General features: G+C 47.0%; 1 protein-coding gene across 1 annotated transcript; it reads right to left on the bottom strand.

Moving 5' to 3' along the window:
* Positions 1-12,689: 12,689 nt before the first annotated feature.
* Positions 12,690-19,910, bottom strand: LOC114899805 (aflatoxin B1 aldehyde reductase member 4). Its single transcript, XM_029230885.1, has 7 exons — positions 19,507-19,910; positions 16,112-16,299; positions 15,831-15,935; positions 15,005-15,101; positions 14,658-14,757; positions 13,940-14,069; positions 12,690-13,119 (listed from the first exon to the last, which is right to left on the bottom strand). Exons 1-7 carry the CDS (start codon positions 19,820-19,822, stop codon positions 12,958-12,960), a joined length of 1,098 nt encoding a protein of 365 aa, XP_029086718.1. The 5' UTR covers positions 19,823-19,910; the 3' UTR covers positions 12,690-12,957.
* Positions 19,911-19,969: the final 59 nt, after the last annotated feature.

Here is a 19,969-nt window from a genome sequence, read left to right as displayed (position 1 = left end):
CCCGCCCCCCACGCCCGCGGCTCCCCACCTCCCTCGGCTTGGCTCCTGAGCTGTCCTGGGGTCCACGTGTTCTTCCAGAGGGGGCTTTCCTAAGGGCTAAAGGTCCTAAAATGATGTCTTGGCCCAGGGGTGGTGCCCTCAGGGGTGTCCCGCCACCTTGCAGGCCCCAGAGGTCGGATCTGTGGTTCTCTCGTCGGGACTTGCCAAAGGCTCCAGCCCGCGTCAGTACTGAAGTATTGAAAGAAAAGAACTGTCAGCCTCGAATCCTATACCCAAGCGAAAACACCTTTCAAAAAGGAAAGCAAGGACTTCGTTCCGACAAAGGTTGGGGAGAATTCATAGTAGCCAGCTTTCACTATAGAAGATATTTTAAAAAATTCTTTAGACGGAAGAAAAGTTGGATTTACACACACAAAAAGTGAAGAGTGCTGGAAATGGTAAACGCGAGGATGAATATAAAAGACTTTTTCTCAGATAAGTGAGTTTCAGGTGGAAAGTATTATTATTATTATTTTTTTACTGCAGACATCAGTAGTTTATTGTTTGTTTAGTCCAAACACATTCAAAATGGAAACTCAAAGAATACTTTCCACCTGAAACAATTATCTGACAGATAATAAAGATAACTTTTAAACAGATAACTGAGTTTTTATAAAGTTAAATATACAATTACTGTATGACTCAGCAAAAACTACACCCCGTTGATCTTCATGAACCTACATATAAAAACCTTTGACCAAGCGAATACAGTGATATATAAAAAGGATAATACATCACTTCTCAGTGAATTTCATCCCAGGAATACAGTGGGCTTTATATTTGAAAATCAATCAATATAGTTTACTATACTGACCAAAAAATAAAACCCATATCATGATCGCAACTGACGCAAAAAAAGCATTTAACAAAATTCAATACCTATTCATGAAGAAGGAGGGGGAAAAAAAAGAAAACTAAGAAGAAAAGGAAATTTCCGCAAACTGATAAAGGGCATATACAAAAAACATATAGCTGACATTATATTTAATAGTGAAAAAACTTTCCCCCTAAGATCGGTAACCAGTCAATGATATCTGCTCTTACCCCTTTTATTCAATGTTGTGCTGGAGATACTATTTATGCCAACATATTTCAGTGTGTGTGTGTTATAACAGGCAATTTCTTACATAACTACAATGCCATTGTCACACTAAAAACAATGAACAATTCTTTTGTGTCACTTAATACCACATCCATGTTCAAATATCCCTGTGTTTTTTTTTTGTTTTTTTTTTCTTTTTGCGGTACGCGGGCCTCTCACTGCTATGGCCTCTCCCGTTGCGGAGCACAGGCTCCGGACGCGCAGGGTCAGCGGCCATGGCTCACGGGCCCAGCCGCTCCGCGGCATGTGGGATCTTCCTGGACTAGGGCACGAACCCGTGTCCCCTGCATCAGCAGGCAGACTCTCAACCACTGCGCCACCAGGGAAGCCCAGATATTCCTTTTTTTAATTAAACTTTTTAATTTTTGAGAAAATTTTAGATTCATATGCCATTGTAACAAATAATACAAAGAGATACTTTGTTCCCTTTTCCCAGTTTCCCTCAGTAGCAACATCTTGCAAGATACTATTTTTGTTAGGTGGAGTGTCCTATAAATGTTGATTAGATCTGCTGGTTGATGACTCTTTTGAGTTCTTTTATATCCTTGCTGATTTTCTGGTAGTTGTTCTACCTGTTGTTAAGAGATGGGTGTTGAATTCTCCAATTACAATTTTTTTTTAATATTTATTTATTTTGGCTCCACCAGGTCTTAGTTGTGGCACATGGGATCTTTAGTTGTGGCACGTGGGATCTTTATTTTAGTTGCGGTATGTGGGATCTAGTTCCCTGACCAGGGATTGAACCCAGGCCCCATGCAATGGGAGCGCAGAGTCTTACCCGCTGGACCACCAGGGAAGTCCCCTCCGATTATAATTGTGGATTTATCTCTTTCTATTTTCATGTCTATCAATTTTTTCTTCACATATTTTGGCAGCTCTCTTTGGTGTTTAGACATTTAGGATTGCTATTCCTTGATTGGTTGACTCTTTTCATCGTTATATAATGTCCCTCTCTGTCTCTGATAGTTTTCTTTGTTCTGAAGTCTACTTTCTTAGATACCTATATAGCCATGTTGGCTTGCTCTTGATTAACGTTTGCATGATATAACTTTCGCTATCCTTTTACTTTCAGCCTGCCTATATCATTATATTTTAAGTGGGTTTCTGTAGAAAGCATATAGTAAGGTCATTTTTTAAAACCCACTCTACTAAGCTCTGTCTTTTAAATGGTATATTTAGGCCATTTACCATTAATGTAATTATTTACAAGTTAGGGCTTAAGTCTGCCATTTTATTTTTGGTTTTGTTTTATTCTCTTTATTTTTTTTCCCCCCACACCACATGGCTTTAGTTCCCCGACCAGGATCGAACCCAGGCACCCTGCAGTGGAAGCATGGAGTCTTAACCACTGGACCACCAGGGAATTCCTTAGTCTCAGTTTTTTGTTTGTTTCTTTTTTTTTTTTTATGCTTTCCTGTAGGTTAACTGAACATTTTTTAAAGAATTATATTCTGATTTAATTACAGTGTTTTTGAGTATTTCTCTTTGTATAGCTTTTTTAAAAATAAATTTATTTATTTTATTTATTTATTTTTGGCTGTGTTGGGTCTTTGTTGCTGCGCACGGGCTTTCTCTAGTTGTGGCGAGCGGGGGCTACTCTTCGTTGTGGTGCACAGGCTCCTCACTGTGGTGGATTCTCCTGTTGCAGAGCACGTGCTCTAGGCATGTGGGCTTCAGTAGTTGTGGCTCACAGGCTCTAGGCACGCGGGCTCAGTAGTTGTGGAACTCGGGCCCAGTAGTTGTGGTACACGGGCTTAGTTGCTTCGTGGCATGTGGAATCTTCCCAGACCAGGGATCAAACCCATGTCCCCTGCACTGGCAGGCGGATTCTTAACCACTGCGCCACCAGGGAAGTACCTGTATCGCTCTTTAAGATTGCTCTAGAGCAACAATCACCTGGTGGCACCATTTTACAAGTTTAAGTGTAGAAACCTTAACTCCCTTTCCATTCCTTCACTCTCCTCTGTTTATAATAGTCTTAAATATTTCTTCTACATGCAGTTAGAACCACATCAGTGTTATAATTTTTGCTTCAACCATCAAATGTAATTTCGAAAACTTAAGAGAAGGAAGACCTATTTTATTTACCCGTATTCTGCTACCATGTTTTTGCTTCCTTCCTGATGCTCCAAGATTCCCTCTTTCATCATTTTCTATTTGTTTGTTTGTTTGTTTAGACAACTTCCTTTAGCTATTCACTTAGTGTGGATCTGCTGACAACAAAGTTGTAGTTTTTCTTCATCTGAGAATGTCTCGATTCCCCCTTCATTCCAGAAGGACATATTTGCTGGGTATAGGATTCTGGGTTGATGATTCTTTTCTTTCAGCACTTGAGAAATTGTTGCACCACTTCCTTCTTTTCTCAGTATTTGCTGGCATGAGTGATAGTAAGGGAGGCCACAGTTTTTATTCTACAACGTTTGGCTGGAGTACACTTTTCTGTCTTGCCAGGATGCCCCTTTCCTAGTTCTTTGGCTAGAGAAAGCAGGCTTTTGTTGGGGCTTTTTCTGTCTATGTCAGTCAGCATTTCCAGGTTGTTGGCTTTGTCAGCTCTGAGTTTGGGATATATAAGGAAAAAGAAAACTTAGGAAACTCACCTCTGTCATTCCTTGGGTACTGAGGTCCCTAGCTAGTCTGGGTTCTCCTTTCTGCCTTTCAGAGTCTTCTCATGTTTGTGTTATGCATGGTGTCCAGGGTTTTTATTTGTACTTAGTAGGAGGAATAAGGAAAAGTCTGTCTATTTCATCTTCCTGTAAGCAGAGGTCATTTTGGCATGTTAAAAAATAAAGTCAAATACACTTTACATATGATTTAGCACTCCCACTTCTAGATGTGTACCAAAGAAAAATAAAATCATACGTTCAAATACTTACACACAAATGTTTATGTCAGCTCATTCACAAGAGCCCCAAACTGGAAACAACCAATTAACTTGTGGTATACCCATACAATGGAATATGATATAATCAGCAATAAAAAGGAATGAACTAAAAAAAAAAAAAAAAAAAAAAAAAAAAGGAATGAACTACTGGTATACACAACAACATGGATGAATCTCAGAAATATCATGCTATGGGACTTCCCTGGCGGTCCAGTGGTTAGGACTCCACACTTCCACGGCAGGGGGCACAGGTTCGATCCCTGGTCGGGGAACAAAGATCCCACATGCCACGTGGCAGGGAAAAAAAAAATCATGCTAAGTGAAAGAATCCAGACACAAAATACTATGTATTACATGATTCCACTTTTATAAAATTCTAGAAAAGGCAAATTAATAGTGACAGAAAGCAGAGTAGTGGTTTCTAGGAGCAGAGTTTGAGGGATGTAATTGACTACAAAGTAGCATAAGGGACCAACTACACACTTAAAATTGGTGAATTTTATTGTATGTAAGTTATACCTCAATAAGCCTGGTTGTTAAAGATTTATATTATTCCTAAACACAAATTAAAACCACAATGAGATACATTCCCCATGAGAATAGGTAAAATTAAAATAATTTAAAAAACCAATTAGTTTACCATCACAGTTGGTGGCTACATTACTCCACTGTCTGAATCATGCTTTCTTATCACTGGACAAGTCTTGTACCTAAGGATCCATAGCGCCATTCATCTGGGTAAAGCAGAAGTTGAGATATTCTCTGTCTCTATAGGGTGGACAACTGCTTATTCATGAAAATACCTAAGGACCAGGCTTTGTCCTTGACTGGATCTTCTAATACATCACAATAATTCTTTTTTGGACATGACCCAACTTACATGGTTTTGATTCAGAAAGAACTTATTAAGGATGAGAATGTTGAATTGGAGAATTAGAGCTTCCTTTTATTTATTTATTTTATACAGCAGGTGGAGCTTCCTTTTTTTTTTTTTTAATAGATTTATTTATTTATTCTTGGCTGCGTTGGGTCTTCGTCGCTGCCCGCGGTCTTTCTCTAGTTGCTGCGAGCAGGGGCTACTCCTCGTTGTGATGCACGGGCTTCTCATTGCCGTGGCTTCTCTTTGTTGCGGAGCACAGGCTCTAGGCACGCGGGCTTCAGTAGTTGTGGCACGTGGGCTCAGTAGTTGAGGCTCGTGGGCTCTAGAGCATAGGCTCAGTAGCTGTGGCACACGGGCTTAGTTGCTCCGCAGCACGTGGGATCTTCCCAGACCAGGGGTTGAACCCATGTCCCCTGCATTGGCAGGTGGATTCTTAACCACTGCGCCACCAGGGAAGTCCCCAGAGCTTCCTTCTAAATAAGACAATTTCTTTATTAGCCTCTAGTAATAGATTAGCTCAAAGGGTATGCACTGTGCACCAGAAGGATCAAGTTCAAAGTTCAGGGGACAACAAATACCAGCAGTGTCTAAATGCCAAAGCCTCTAAGCAGTGATGTGATTATTATAAATACCTATAATGCTTTGGGGTTTGAATGGGATAAAAAGAAGAGCTTGATTTGCTGCCATCTAGAACACTTTCAAAGCTTTTTTACTTTAGGAGGCTCCTTTCACATTCAGATGTTTATCTGATACCTCGATACAGAAGATTTAATAGAATTTCCAGGTTAGAATGTGCTGTCCTCAGGTATCGCAATGTTAGGCTTTATTCTTCATGTTTGGGGGCCATGAGGTAGTGATTTGTCTTATACAAGCTGTGAAATGCCTGTGAAAGCTACTTAAATAGCCCCACATAAAGATTACTTAAAGGATATGGCTTGGATTTGTCCTCATTTGAGACCTGTTCATTTTTATCCAGCTGTGTTTGGATAGCATGCAATGAGAGGGTCACTATCGGAATATACTGCTTAATTTCATTATTGTAATGGGATGTTTGGACATCTATTAGCATATATTATTGTACAAGTGTTTTTTTCCCCAATTAATGAAATAATACAGGTGAATTTTAAATAACCCAGTGAAAGGAAGAGAATGTGTACTGCATACACTGCCAGGTGAAAGAAAAGAAGACTTCAGCAAAATCCAGGGTCACATACCAAGTGCCGGTAGTGGCAACAATTCAATCACCAATGTTCACTGCTGATGGAGCAAGAGTGGCCACTTTTTATTTAAACCCCATTTGTCCACAATGATTTGCCAAGCACAACTGTCTCTTTTCAGAGATAAGGCTATTAAACTGAGAGACAGCATTGTAGCAATCCTTGAACGAGGAGGGTACTTTTTTCTCTCCTGTATGTTGTACTGTTACAATTCTTTGACTTGTGAAGACTTTGGAATATAGGCAATCCCCCTTAATACAATTCTTTGACTTGTAAAGACTTTGGAATATAGGCAATCCCCCTTAACGCTTTCTGCTGAATTTATGGAGGCAATTCCGTAGGGATCATGAATGCTTCTAACCAGTACATCAAAGCATTTGCACCTTGCGGAAATAATTCTAAACGCACTAATCAACAAGGCAGTTCAGTAAGGGAATCACCACCGTATGCCAGACAAAATACTCAAAAGCTCTCATATTAAGTTCAGTTTCAGGCCATAGTACCAATCCCTCTAACAACAAGCCATAGCAATATAACTTTACGTGAGGGGAACCTCTAGGGAGAATCCTTTCTCCCCTCAACCTCGGCATAAACCTGGGCTTTTTTCTCAGGCTTTGCACATCAGCACAGAACAGCTATTACTCTAACGGGTTATAGCCAGAGGGTCAGAGTCAAAGCAATTGTCAGTTCGGAAAGGCCAGATGCCTAGCTAATCAAATATTAAATACTAGATTTCCAGTTCTCAAGAAAGTTGATAATAAACATACAATTTGCTTGTAGTATATCCGTTAACATTTACCATCTACCATGGGGAATGTAACACCACCACCGGCCACATGAAAAGCAGAAAACACAAACCTGAACTGGTGTTACAGGCTAAATGTCTGTATCCCCCCCAAATTCATATGTTGAAACCCTAACCCTAAAGTGATGGTGTCGGGAGGTGGGGCCTTGGGGAAGTGGCTAGGTTTAGATCAGGTGTGAGAGTGGCACCCCCGTGATGGAATTAGTGTCCTCAGAAGAAGGGGAAGAGACTAGAGATCTCTTCCTTAGCCATGTGAGGACACAGTAAAAAGAGGATGTCCAACCAGGAAGAGGTCCTCACAGACTCCGAATATGCTGGCACCTTCATCTTGGACCTTCCAGCCTCCAAAACTGTAAGAAATAAATGTTTTTTAAGCCACCCAGTCTATGTCATTTTGTTATAGCAGCCCAAACAGACTAAGACAAGTGGCGTGAGCATCTCAAAGTAACCGCTAGTTTTTAAAGTAGAAGATTGTGTCAGAAGATGTTGATTTATCTTTTTTGAAAAAACATTTATTTGGCTGCGCTGGGTCTTAGTTGCGGCACGTGGATCTTCATTGCAGCATGCAGGATCTTTAGTCGCGGCATGAGGGATCTTTAGTTGTGAAAGATGATGATTTATCTTGTACAATGCAGGAAGTCTATTTTCTTATCATGTATAACTTTTTTTTTTCTTTTGGTCTGCGTTGGGTCTTCGTTGCTGCGCGCGGGCTTTCTCTAGTTGCAGCGAGTGGGGGCTACCCTTCGTTGTGGTGCGCGGGCTTCTCATTGCGGTGGCTTGCTTCTCTTGCTGCGGAGCACGGGCTCGAGGCGCGTGGGCTTCAGTAGTTGTGGCGTGCGGGCTCAGTAGTTGTGGCGCACGGGCTTAGTTGCTCCGCGGCACGGGGGATCTTCCCAGACCAGGGCTCGAACCCGTGTCCTCTGCATTGGCAGGCGGATTCTTAACCACTGTGCCAACACGGAAGTCCTCACGTATAACTTTTGATCTAGATTATATAATCATTCCTCTCAATTAAATTCGCTCACTTTTCATTCTACGATTTCTGATGCACGTCAGAGGAGTAAAGCAGCAGCTGCTGACGTGCGGTATCAACAGCAGAAATACTTCACAAATAGAAACTAATGCCAGCTTCGTATCAGTGTCAGATACTTCAAGTAGAAAATCAGCCAATTCCAATAATAATTAAAAATTTTCCACCCAATTCATGGAATCAGAGTCAAGCTTTTGGAAGTTCTTTTTGTTGAAGGTGACACTACTGTGAATGGTATTTTGAATTCAGTTATAAAGTTCAACAATGAAGATAAACATGTTTTTGTAATGGCCGTATATATACTTACAAATCTTCGTGCATCACAGTGTTTGTTAAAAATAATCTTATTAAAGTAAAAACCAACCGTGGTTCTCAAACAAGTGTGCATCAGAATTACCTGAAGCGCTGCTTAAAACAAATTGCAGGGCCCCACCCACTAGAGTTTCTGATTTAGTAGGTCAAGCATGAGGCACAGTAATTTGCATTTCTAACAAGTTCCCCAATGATGCTGATGCCGCCGGCCCTGAGACCACATTTTGAGAGCAACTGGCTTACAATTTCACTGTTAGAAGCTCTCTATCACTATGTAATTCAATTCATACAGTATAGACCAGGAGTCTGCAAACTATTGCCCATGGGCCAAATCTGACTCGCTGCCAGTTTTCACAAATAAAGTTGTATTGGAAATTTGGAAAAAAGCCGTATCTATTTACTTATCACCTGTGGCTGCTTCCTCACTACAAAGGCAGAGTTGAATCACTGCAACAGAGAACATATGGCCTGCTGATATGGATTGAATGTTTGTGGGTTAGTTTAGGGCTAATCCATTAATTGGTTGGGTGGCACTTATAATAGTCACTATACAAATTCACATGTTGATCTAATCACCAAAGTGATGGTATCAGGAGGTGGGGCCTTTGGGAAATTCTTAGGTTATGAGGGTGGAGCCCTCATGAGTGGGATTAGTGCCCTTATAAAAGAAACCCCACAGAGCTCCCTTACCCCTTCTGCCAAATGAGAACACAGCAAGAAGATGGCTGCCTATGAACCAGAAAGCAGGTTCTCACCAGACACCAAATCTGCTGATGCCTTCATCTTACACTTCTAGCCTCCAAAACTGAGAAATGTCTACTGTTTATAAGCTACTCAATCTGTTGTATTTTGTTTTAGCAGCCCAAATGGACTGACACCCACAAAATATAAAATACTTACTACCTGGCCCTTTACAGAAAAGATTGCTGACCTCTGATACAGACCACAGTGGAATTAAGTTTTCCTCATATTATCATGAGACTACAGAATATTGACTTACTCGTATATTCACTGATCATTCTCTACTCCTACAATGCCATTTTCCACTTTGATAACAACCACAAGAAAATTCTTTAGCAACTGGTATTTACTATTACTATTAATATCCCTAGTAAGAGCATTTGTTATTAAGTACAAGTCTCTCCAATATGGAATTGGAAAGATTCTTGGGAAGCAATAAAGATGTTCAAAAAGCTTCTTGTGTGAAAGTTGGGAAAGTCAGGGTTGTTTTATTATACCTAGAAGAGTGCTGAGGCAGAAGCGGTGTTAAAAAAAATTAAAACATATGGAGGAGAAATGTATTTTCTCATAAGCAATTAAGGATCTTGACATTCCGACCTTCCTTACTGCTTCTAAAATGTATTCAGAATGCAAATTTGAGACACTGGTGAATTAACCATCACAACCACTAGTAACAAGCAGGCCAGAATGCAGAGGAAGCACATAGGTCAGCCAGATGCCCTCCCTCGAGCCTTTAACTTCAGGAGTCCCCTTTCTGTCACATTGATTCGAGTATACAAAATCTATACCAACTCATTTTTCTGGTCTTCTATATGGTACACAAGTCTCTAGTTTTTGAGGTTGGTTAAGTACGTTTGTCACTTTCCAGATCCAACTCTGTTCCTTTGTCTTTTGAAAAAGTTCTTTACTAGGGACTTCCCTGGTGGCCCAGTGGGTAAGACTCCATGCTCCCAATGCAGGGAGCCTGGGTTCGATCTCTGGTTGGGGAACTAGATCTTGCATTCATGCTGCAACTAAGTCTGTATGCCACAACTAAGAAGTCCACATGCCACAACTAAAGATCTTGCGTGCTGCAACTAAGACCCAGTGCAACCAAAATAAATAAATAAATAATATTAAAAAAGAAAAAGCTCTTTAGTAATGAAATGGCTGAATTCAAGTGACCATCAAATATGTATGAGATACCCTCCCCAAAAGGATCTAACAGATGGGAAATGACCTAGCAGATGACGCATCCCTGATGGAGACACTCGGGACTAAAGGTCTCCTGACCAGTCAAGTGGCTCATCTTCTTGACTTGACCACATAGGACCATTGCTCCCTGAGAAAGAGTTTATCTTCCAAAGATGACCATCTGTTTCTCTCACATCCTCTTTTTACAACATAACTCAGACACTCCTCCATGAGGCAAGAGGGATGCCTGCCCTTGGAAGCCAGCAGCACACGCTGTGGGGAAGCCCAGGCCACATGGAGGGGTCATATGTAAGTGATGACAACAGCTGACAATCAGCATTAATTGTTAAGACATGTGAATTAGCCTGCAGGTGGTTTTAGCCTCCAGCTGTAATGGCGCTTCTCAGACACAGGGGAACAGATGAGTATTCCCCACTGAGCCCTGCCAAACAGCAGACTTCTGAGCTAAATGACTGTGTGTGGTTTTTTTTTAAAAAAAAAACAGCTTTATTGAGACATAATCCACATTATTATACACCCATTTATTTTATTTATTTTTATTTTTGGCTGCGTTGGGTCTTCGTTGTTGCGTACAGGGTTTCTCTAGTTGCGGCGAGCAGGGGCTACTCTTCGTTGTGGTGCACCGGCTTCTCATTGTGGTGGCTTCTCCTGTTGTGGAGCACAGACTCTAGGCGTGCAGGCTTCAGTAGTTGTGGCACGTGGGCTCAGCAGTTGTGGCTCACGGGCTCTAGAGTGCAGGCTCAGTAGTTGTGGTGCATGGGCTTAACTGCTCCACGGCATGTGGGATCTTCCTGAATCAGGGATCAAGCCTGTGTCCCCTGCATGGGCAGGTGATTTCTTAACCACTGCACCACCAGGGAAGTCCCTATACACCCATTTAAAGTGTACAATTCAATGTTTTTTTTTTTCTTAGTGTATTCAGCATTGTACAACCATCACAATCAACTTTAGAGCATTTTCATCACCCCCCAAAGAAACCTGTGCTCATTATCAGTTAATCTCCATTTCCTCCCAACCCCCCCTCAGCCTTAGGCAACCACTAATCTACTTTCTGTCTCTAATAGATTTGCCTATTTCAGACATTACACGCAAATCAGCTCACACAATATGAGGCCTTTTGGAACTGTCACCTTTCACTTGGGATAACATCTTCAAGGTTCATCCACATTGTAGATGTTTCATTACTTCATTCTTTTTTATTGCCAAATAATAGTCCATGGTATGGATATACCACTCTTTATTTATCCATTCATCCACTGATGGACATTTGGGCTGTCTCTATTTTTTAGCTATTATGGACTTACTTCTGGACTCTCAATTCTGTTCCATCGATCTATATGTCTACCCTTATGCCAGTCCCATACTGCTTTTATTCTGTAGCTTTGTAGTAAGCTTTGAAATCAGGAATTGGAGGACTTTGTTCTTGTTTAAATTTGTTTTGGCTATTCTGTATCCCTTGAATTTCCATATGAATTTTTAAAAAATTTTGCCAATTTCTGTAAAAAAAAAAAAAAATCCAGCTGGGGTTTTGATAGGGCTTGAACTGAATCTTATTAGGTCAATTTCAGATTTTGTCATCTTAAGCAACTCAATTTTGGGGTGGCTTGTTGTACAATAACTGATACTATTATTAACATGAGTGGGGTAATAACTGATATTACCCCACTGGGGAAGCATCCATTTTATTATGGGTGAAGACAAAGGAGGGTGTCTTCACTCCAAATAATAAAACTTCATCTGAAAGGTGTCTCCTTCTAGAAGTCAAGTAGGACTTTCCTTTGAACAGTCTTTGATTGGTGGTTTTGTCTGCATTTCCAGGTTGAGCCCCTTTCATCACTTGAAGAGACTGGTCCAAATGCTGCCTACTGCCGCTGCCTGGCCCACACCCTACCTCTCGCCCAGGGTGTGATTTTTCTGTCCTGGGAATGTTCAAACAGCAATCACTGGACCTGGGATTTCATTTCTTCTCCAGACTTGGGTGCCCTTACTTGGGGTAGGGATTTGCTGAGGGAAATGGGGGTCCTGGCTGCCCACACCCACTACTACCAAAAGGAGGCCCAGCAGCAGAGCTGAGAATCTGTGGAAGACCAGAAGAAAGGAGGCTTTAGCTAAGAGTAAAGCCGCTGCTGAAATGAGTGTGTGTTAAAATGTCCCACAGCATCCTGGAAGGTTTTATTCTTCTTTGTGGTGATGCTAACGGTAGGTTTTTGCCCAAATTATTCCATTTCTAAGTATTTAATGAGGTAATTCTGAATGAGAGAAAATCTACCTCAGGGCATATGACCCTCTTTTCTTCTGTCGCACGTAGAAGCGTGAGGGCCACCTGCAGCCTGGCTGTTGAGGGGTTAGGCTGGGTTCAGGGCAGGAGGCTGGGAAGACCCTCCCACTGCCTCTGCCTTTAGATGACTCCAGCTCATGGTTCTACCCCTTTGGCAGGAAGCCCCCAGGCAGGGTGGAAACAAGTCGTAAGCAGTTGAGGAGACAAATCTGTGGGCTTCACTCTGGGCCTGGGCTACAGCCAGGTCAAGTGCCTGCTTTATTCAGATGGGAAATGCATGAATGGGGCTCAGCCCCAGCCTTTACACATTGTGAAGGCAACTGGGAGTGAGGCAGGGATCTAGAAAAATAATGCATGGATCCAGACAATGGAGAAAGACCATGCTAAATCAGCTTAAGGCAAAGACCGGCCAGGGGGAGAGAGTAGAAGAGGTGACAGAAAAGGAAGAAATCTTGGGCAGCTTGAGCTGTGTTGGGGCCTAGCGGAAGTAGCTGGGACATTCATGGGCAGCCAGGTGCCAGGCCTGATCAAAGGCCTGCACGATGGCTGGCTCTAGGGGCCCTTCTTCAGTGGCCACCAAGTTCTGTTCCAGCTGCTCCAGGCTGGACATGCCCAGGATGACCGCGTCCCCGTGGGCACCCTGCAAGGGGAGACGGCCAGACGTCAACACACTAGCGCACCACAGTGACCCCGGTCACACACGCTCTCCCCACTCCACCCACAGCCTTGCCCCCGCCAAAAATTGGGACCTGATTTTTTAACTTTATACTCTACATAGTTCTAGAAAGCACTTAAGGTACCTTCAACAACTGTAACTATGTGGCCCCAAACCCTGTCTTCCTTCCTCCTGCTGCCACACTGCTCACCCTCATTCAGACCGAAGTTCAGAGCCCAGTTCTGCCACTCAGCAGCTCTGTAAACTAGGGTTAGCTGTTTAACCCCCCTGAGACTCAAATCTTCTCAATTTTCAGCGTGGCTATGGGAATGAGAAATTATGCAAAGCACTGAGCTCCCACTTATTGAAAACCTACTATTATACATGTCAGAGACTATGCAACTATGTAAGGCTGACGCTGGAGAAAAATTTTAACCAGGAAGACAGGGGACACCAAAGACAGAGGGAAACCCCACCTCCCCCCAGAGGAGCCAGACCAGGGGGTTTTACAGTCAAATCTGTGATAATTTTCTATCCCTTTCACAGCTGTATGAACCCCAGTTTGCTTATCAGTAAAACTGGAATAATCACACTTCATCAGGCCTAGGTAATAATTCAATCCATGTTAGGAAAGCCCTCATTATAGGGCTTGGCACTTGGACAGCTACTCAGAACAACAGGAAGGCTGCCATGAAAACTGGAACAAAGAGAAATTTCAGGGGGAAAAACTACTTAGAAATCACCTGAAGGTAATTCTGGCTTCCCGAAGGGAGCAGAAGTGGGGCTTCCAGCAACGATGGGTTACCTGGAGCTGTGAGTGGTGGTACATCCACCGGAGGGCGGCCGAGGTCATGCTGGGGGCGCTGGGGCCATACGCAGCCTGCAGGGCCTTCTCCACCAGGGCAATGGCCTTGAAGTGGTGTTCCTTCCAGAAGCTGAGCAGGTGGGGAGGATAGCACAGGGGTCAGGACCATGGGGTCGCACTGGGGGCCACCGCCAAAGAGTCAAACAGGACAGCTGCGCTCACCCCAACCCTGCAGCATGGAGGGGCTGGTATCCCCTCTAGCAATGGGTCTCCTGCTTTATTGAAACACCCAGGATGCTGGCTCCCTCACCAGAAACCTCAATGACATCTTTACCCCTGAGAACTCAAAGCCTGCCCTTACTTTACCTAGGGAAATAGGCAGCAAGTACAGGGGTATGGCTCGGCCCCAGGACTGCTGAGCCTCCATCCAGGGCCCTCTCCTTCCCCATCTGCAGGTGACGAGCACTCCTCGGGGCGGAGCGATGACTTGGAAGACCTGGCATAAGGTCCAGGGATCCTCATTCCTCATGGAGGTCCCAAGAAAACAAGAAGAAACCCTATAGAGGGCTTCATAATTCCTCTAGGAATCAAAAGAGGTAGGTCCAGGCAGCAAGGGACAGCTTGGAGACCCAGGAAAGCAGCCTAGAACTCCTCCATTTCAGATAAAGGGGACCCCCTCCCACTCCTCCCACCCTGATGCAGCCCATCCCCAGCTCACCGATTCCTGTAGATCTCTGCCCAATTGGTCCCAAAGAAGCGGCCCACAGGTTGCTTCCTGTCCTTGTCCTCATACTTGTACTTGCCGGTCAGCAGGCCCCCTGCGGGAAGGCTGTGATCAGATCCCCTGGCACTGCTCCCAGAGGCTGCTCTGGACCGGAAGTGGGGGTGATGGTGGGGGACCCAGGAGGGATGGAGGACCCAGCCCAGCCTCCTGTCAAACCCTTCCCTGCTTCCCAGGTCTGGGGCCGGGTATCCCCCGGGTCAGGAATAGGGAGAAACAGGACCAGAAATGCCCCCCGGGACCTGGGAGGGGAGCCCGTCCCCACAGCAGCCCATATCCCATACCAGCCAAAGGGTTGTAGGCGTAGAACCTCAGTCCAAAGTGCCTGATGCAGGGGAAGAGCTCTGTCTCCACCTGCCGGGTAGTGGCGTTGTACATGCCCTGCAGGCAGAAGGGCCAGCTGGAGAGGGTGCACGGGTCAGGGGGCCCCAGTCTTCTTTAAAAACCTTCAGTCAAAACCTGCCCAGGACTTCAGCAATGATTTCCAACATCACCAGTGGTGGCTGGGCGATGGGGAGATGGTGCTGGGCCCCAGGAAGGGACAGTGGACGGGATATGTCATTCCCCACATATCTGTGGGCACCAGTTGTGTGCTGGACACTGAGTTCCCAAACACCAGCGTATCTAGCAAGGTCTCTGCTTCCAAGAGACGTTAGAGTCAAGTTAAAAACAAAGACAGAGGTCAGGTGATCACATAAAGGTGGGTTCGGTGATCATAGCAGATTCTCCCAAATACTTGCTCAATGTATGAAGATAGGGTTTGGAGATGGGAGGCCCCGCTGGGTTGTTGGGAAAGGCTTCCAGAGGAAGAGGCATCTAAGCGAGACCTGGGCACTCGTTCCCACGAGAAGCAGGGAGGAGTGTTCCAGGCTGACTGCAGAGGGAGAAGCAGGCAGGAAGGGGAACCTGGGCCAGAGAGAGCAGGTGCCTAATGGCTGGGCTGAGGGTACCCGGGAGCCATCTACAGGCTGTGAGCAGGGGAGGCAGGGGGGTGGCTGCTATGGAGAGGGCATGGGGTGGGGGGGAGATTGGGGGGGAGTGGGAGGGGCCATGAGGACCTGGGATCAGCAGGCACCCAGGAGACAGAGGCCTCTGCAGCCCTGGCCTCACCTGGTACACGGTGGGCAGGATCCAGTTGTTGCTCTTGCACAGGGTACAGATCTCGGCCACTTCCCAGGCGGCATAGTTGGAGAGGCCAAGCTCCACAAACTTGCCCTGCGGGGGAGAGGCCAAGGTCAGAACCCACTGCAGCCCGGAACACCATGAAGGAGAGACTGGCTGGGGACCCTGGGAGTGGGGTCTGTCCCCAGCTCTGCTCTGGGACAGCCCTGGAGCCTCCACTCTCCTGGGCAACGACAGGTCAAGGAGAGGAGCTGGGGGGCCGCCCTCACCTCCTGGTGCAGCTGGTGGCAGGCACGCAGTGTCTCTTCCACAGGGGTGCCGTGGTCCGGTGCATGTAGATAGAAGAGGTCAACATGCGGACACTGCAGCCGCTTCAGTGACGTCTCCAGCTGGGACCGGAGGCTATCAGGCTTCAGCGACTTCCCTTCCCAGGGATTGGCCTTGGTAGCGATTTTCACTTTGTGGGAAGAATGTAATGGTTAAGAAACTTATTGTAACCACTTACTAGCCATGTGACCCTGGCTAAATTACTTAAGTTCTCTGAGTTTCAATTCTCTAATCTATAAAATGGGGATGATAACAATGGAACTGTCTTCACAGGGAGAGCATGAGGATTCAATAATGTCTCATGTGCGAGTTCCCAATGTTCACTGCTGCTATATTAGTCACCAAACTGCTAGCTGTGTCAAGCCTTGTAGTAGAGGCCAAGCGCACAGAGATGAACTAAACACTCAATTTCTGCCCCCGAGGAGGTCACAAGCTAGAAGGTGATGTTACAATATGTAAGTGCAGTAGAGCCCAGAGGAGACGTATGTGGCCAACCTGGGAATTCCAGGGAGGGCTTCCTGACCCCACAAGTTGAGTCTCCAAAAAAGCATCCTGGGACTTCCCTGGTGGTCCAGTGGTTAAGACTCGGCACTTCCACTGCAGGGGGCATGGGTTCAATCCCTGTTCGGAGAACTAAGGTCCCGCATGCTGCACAGCACGGCCAAAAAAAAAAAAAAGAGGAGTCCCAGCCAACAAGGAAGGGTGGGAAGCACATTCTGAAGGGTGGGAACTTGGACAAAATCACAAAGGCAAGAAAGCATGGTACGTGAAGGCCATATGTGCAACTCTGAGTTATAAACTCTAGGCAGGGAGCAGTGGTACATGAGACAAGAGAAGGGGGTCCAGACCTAATCCCAACGGGTTTTCTCAAATACCATCATTCAAAGGTTTTATGAGTGAACTGGTCAGCTGTGTTCGCTCTGGTTGCCATATAGAGAGAGACGTCGAGGGGGCAGGCCTGAAGACAGGGGGACAGGTAAAGAGGCTGCTGCAGGAATTCAGGAGAGAGATGCAGCTGCTGAACATAACCACTGGCAGATCCATTTGAGAGAGAGGTAGAAGGCAAAATGAGCAGAAGGCAGTGACAGTTTCCCCCCTCTCCTTCCAGACTCCTGGAAGCGTGCACATCTGCATACCCATTGTAGAGACACACTCCCCATGAGAACAAGAGAGTGTTCTGCCATGCAAGCAGCTTGGAAGTGCTATAAAGAATGCTGGCTCTCTGGGGGATTCCCCGGTGGCGCAGTGGTTAAGAATCTGCCTGCCAATCAAAGGGACACAGGTTCGAGCCCTGGCCGGGGAAGATTCCACATGCTGCAGAGTGACTAAGCCCGTGTGCCACAGCAACTGAGCCTGAGCTCTAGAGCCCGCGAGCCACAACTACTGAGCCCACCACAACTACTGAAGCCTGCGTGCCTAGAGCTCGCGCTCCGCGACAAGAGAAGCCACCACAATGAGAAGCCCGCGCACCGCAACGAAGAGTAGCCCCCGCTCTCTGCAACTAGAGAAAGCCCGCGCACAGCAATGAAGACCCAACACAGCCATAAATAAATAAATTTTTTTTTTTTTTTTTTTTTTGCGGTACGTGGGCCTCTCACTGTTGTGGCCTCTCCCGTTGCGGAGCACAGGCTCCGGATGCGCAGGCTCAGCGGCCATGTCTCACGGGCCCAGCCGCTTCGCGGCATGCGGGATCCTCCCGGACCGGGGCACGAACCCACGTCCCCTGCATCGGCAGGCGGACTCTCAACCACTGCGCCACCAGGGAAGCCCAATAAATAAATTTTTATATTAAAAAAAGAGAACGCTGGCTCTCTGGATCCTGCACTTTCCATACCTGGCAAGCGCAGCTCAGTAATCCAGAGGGGAGGGAGTCATCAGACCACTTGGATGTTGGAGAGACCAAGTCTCTCAGCTTCTCGTCCAGATTTTTTCCATTCCCCACATTTCTCAATCCCCCTGCATTCTTGGTGTGAACCTTGCCTCGGGTCTGACCTGAGGACTTTGACTCTGTGAGTGCCTGGCCTCAAAGAAGGAAGCAGGGAAGGACTGGAGGGGGAGAAACCAATTCAGGAATAAGATCTTCATTAGTCACGAGAGGCACCCAGGTGAACTAGAGAGTGTGGGTCTGAGATGCACATTCCCAAGTCTGTTCCTCCAGATCCACCAAGCTATGAATCTAAGGAGGACCCAGAGGGGGACACCCCTGACACAAGGGCTGGGAAGAAAGAGTCTCAGGATGGAAAAGAGGAGGCAGAGTGTGGCAGTAATAGTATCAGCTGACTTCACTGGGTCCCACCATGTGCCAGGCACCCTCCTAGGCACTTCCAGTGGCATCAGGCTGATGAGGGACCGTCCCTCCACACACACATCCTCCACTCAAGCACACCTGCCTCCTGGCCATCCACACACCAGTCTTGGCACAGCTATGCCCTCAGCCTCTCATAACCCTTTGACTCATGCTCTGCCCAGCAAACTACTATTGTTCCTTGAAGGCCCAGCCTCAGTGTTCTCTGAGCCTTCCCTAGGGCCTCTGCCTGGCCCCATCATGCCTTCCCTAAAAGTGCTTCCTCTTCTACCCTCCTCTGCAATTATTTGCTTCAATCTTCCCCACTAGCCTCTGAGCTCCCTGTGGGTGGGTTAGAGACACTTTCCCTCCTATAGCTCCATAAGAAGCTGGCATAGGGCTACAGGAGTGGACAGAAATGCCTTACCCTCTCTCTCACGCCTCCCCACTCTTTACCCCACCACCCCTGCTCCCCCAGCCCGGTCTATGGCAATGCTACAGCTCTCCCTGAGAGAGCCAGGGGTACTGCCAACTGAACAGAGCAAAGTCTGGGGACTGATGAAAGACCTGGATGAGAAAAGGGCTCTCGGGGAGCGCACGGGCGTTGAGGACAATGGGAAGAGGGGCATAGGCAGAGCGCCTGGGGACCGGTTATGGGCACCTGGCAGGGTTGCAGGGGGGTGCGGCATAGCTCTGGAGACCAGTGCCGCAGAGAGGTGCACTAAGAAAGCAACTGGGGTAGGAAGCCAAGGACTAGATCAGGCTCGGGGGTTACCGAGTTGCAATCCCCAGACGAAGAAGCGGAGGGGAAGGTGGTCAGGAGAAAACGCTGTTCAGCTGTCGGGGCTGGATGTGCAAGGGACTTGAGGCGCGGGGTGTTCACAGAGCTGCGGGATGGCCAGGGGAGGTGGGCGCCCCGGGGGCGGGGCGAAGCTGTCGGCCCTGACCGCGGCGGGCGCGTGGCTGGGGTCGGGTCAGCGTCCTGCGGGACGGGTCTGCACTGCACGGTGCAGGGAGAGGACAGGCGGTCGGTGCGCGGGCGCCAGAAGTTACCTTTGCAGTCGCCGCCGCCCAGCCCGAGCCCCAGGCCGCCCAGGATGCTCTCGGACTGGCCGTCGCTGTACATGAAGGCCGTGTCCAGCTCAGTGTGGCCGCGCTCCAGGAAGGCGCGCACTGCCGCGGCGCTGGCGGGCGCGTCCATGCGGCGCCCCATCTCCATGGTGCCCAGCACGGTGGCGGGCCGGATAGGGGAGCCTGAGGCCCGGGACATGGCGGCTGCGGTGGCGGCGGTGCGAGCCTCGGGTGGCCGGGGGGTACGAGCGCAGCGGACGGCGGCGCGGGCCACGGCGCGAGACAAGTTGCTCAGCATGAGGTCGGCGCCTGCGCGCTGGGGCGCCTCGGGCCCCGCCTCCCTGCCGATGGGGAGAAGCGCGGCGCCCCCTCACGCAAGATACGCTCGCTCGCCACGACTCCCGGGACCTTCCGCCAAGTGCGCGGCGCAAGAGGCGGAGCCGCG

This window comes from Monodon monoceros, unplaced genomic scaffold, assembly GCF_005190385.1.
Source record: "Monodon monoceros isolate NGI ecotype Baffin Bay Population unplaced genomic scaffold, NGI_Narwhal_1 Super_Scaffold_18, whole genome shotgun sequence".
NCBI classification, from domain to species: Eukaryota; Metazoa; Chordata; class Mammalia; order Artiodactyla; family Monodontidae; genus Monodon; species Monodon monoceros.
This window is presented reverse-complemented; position numbering and strand designations above follow the sequence as displayed.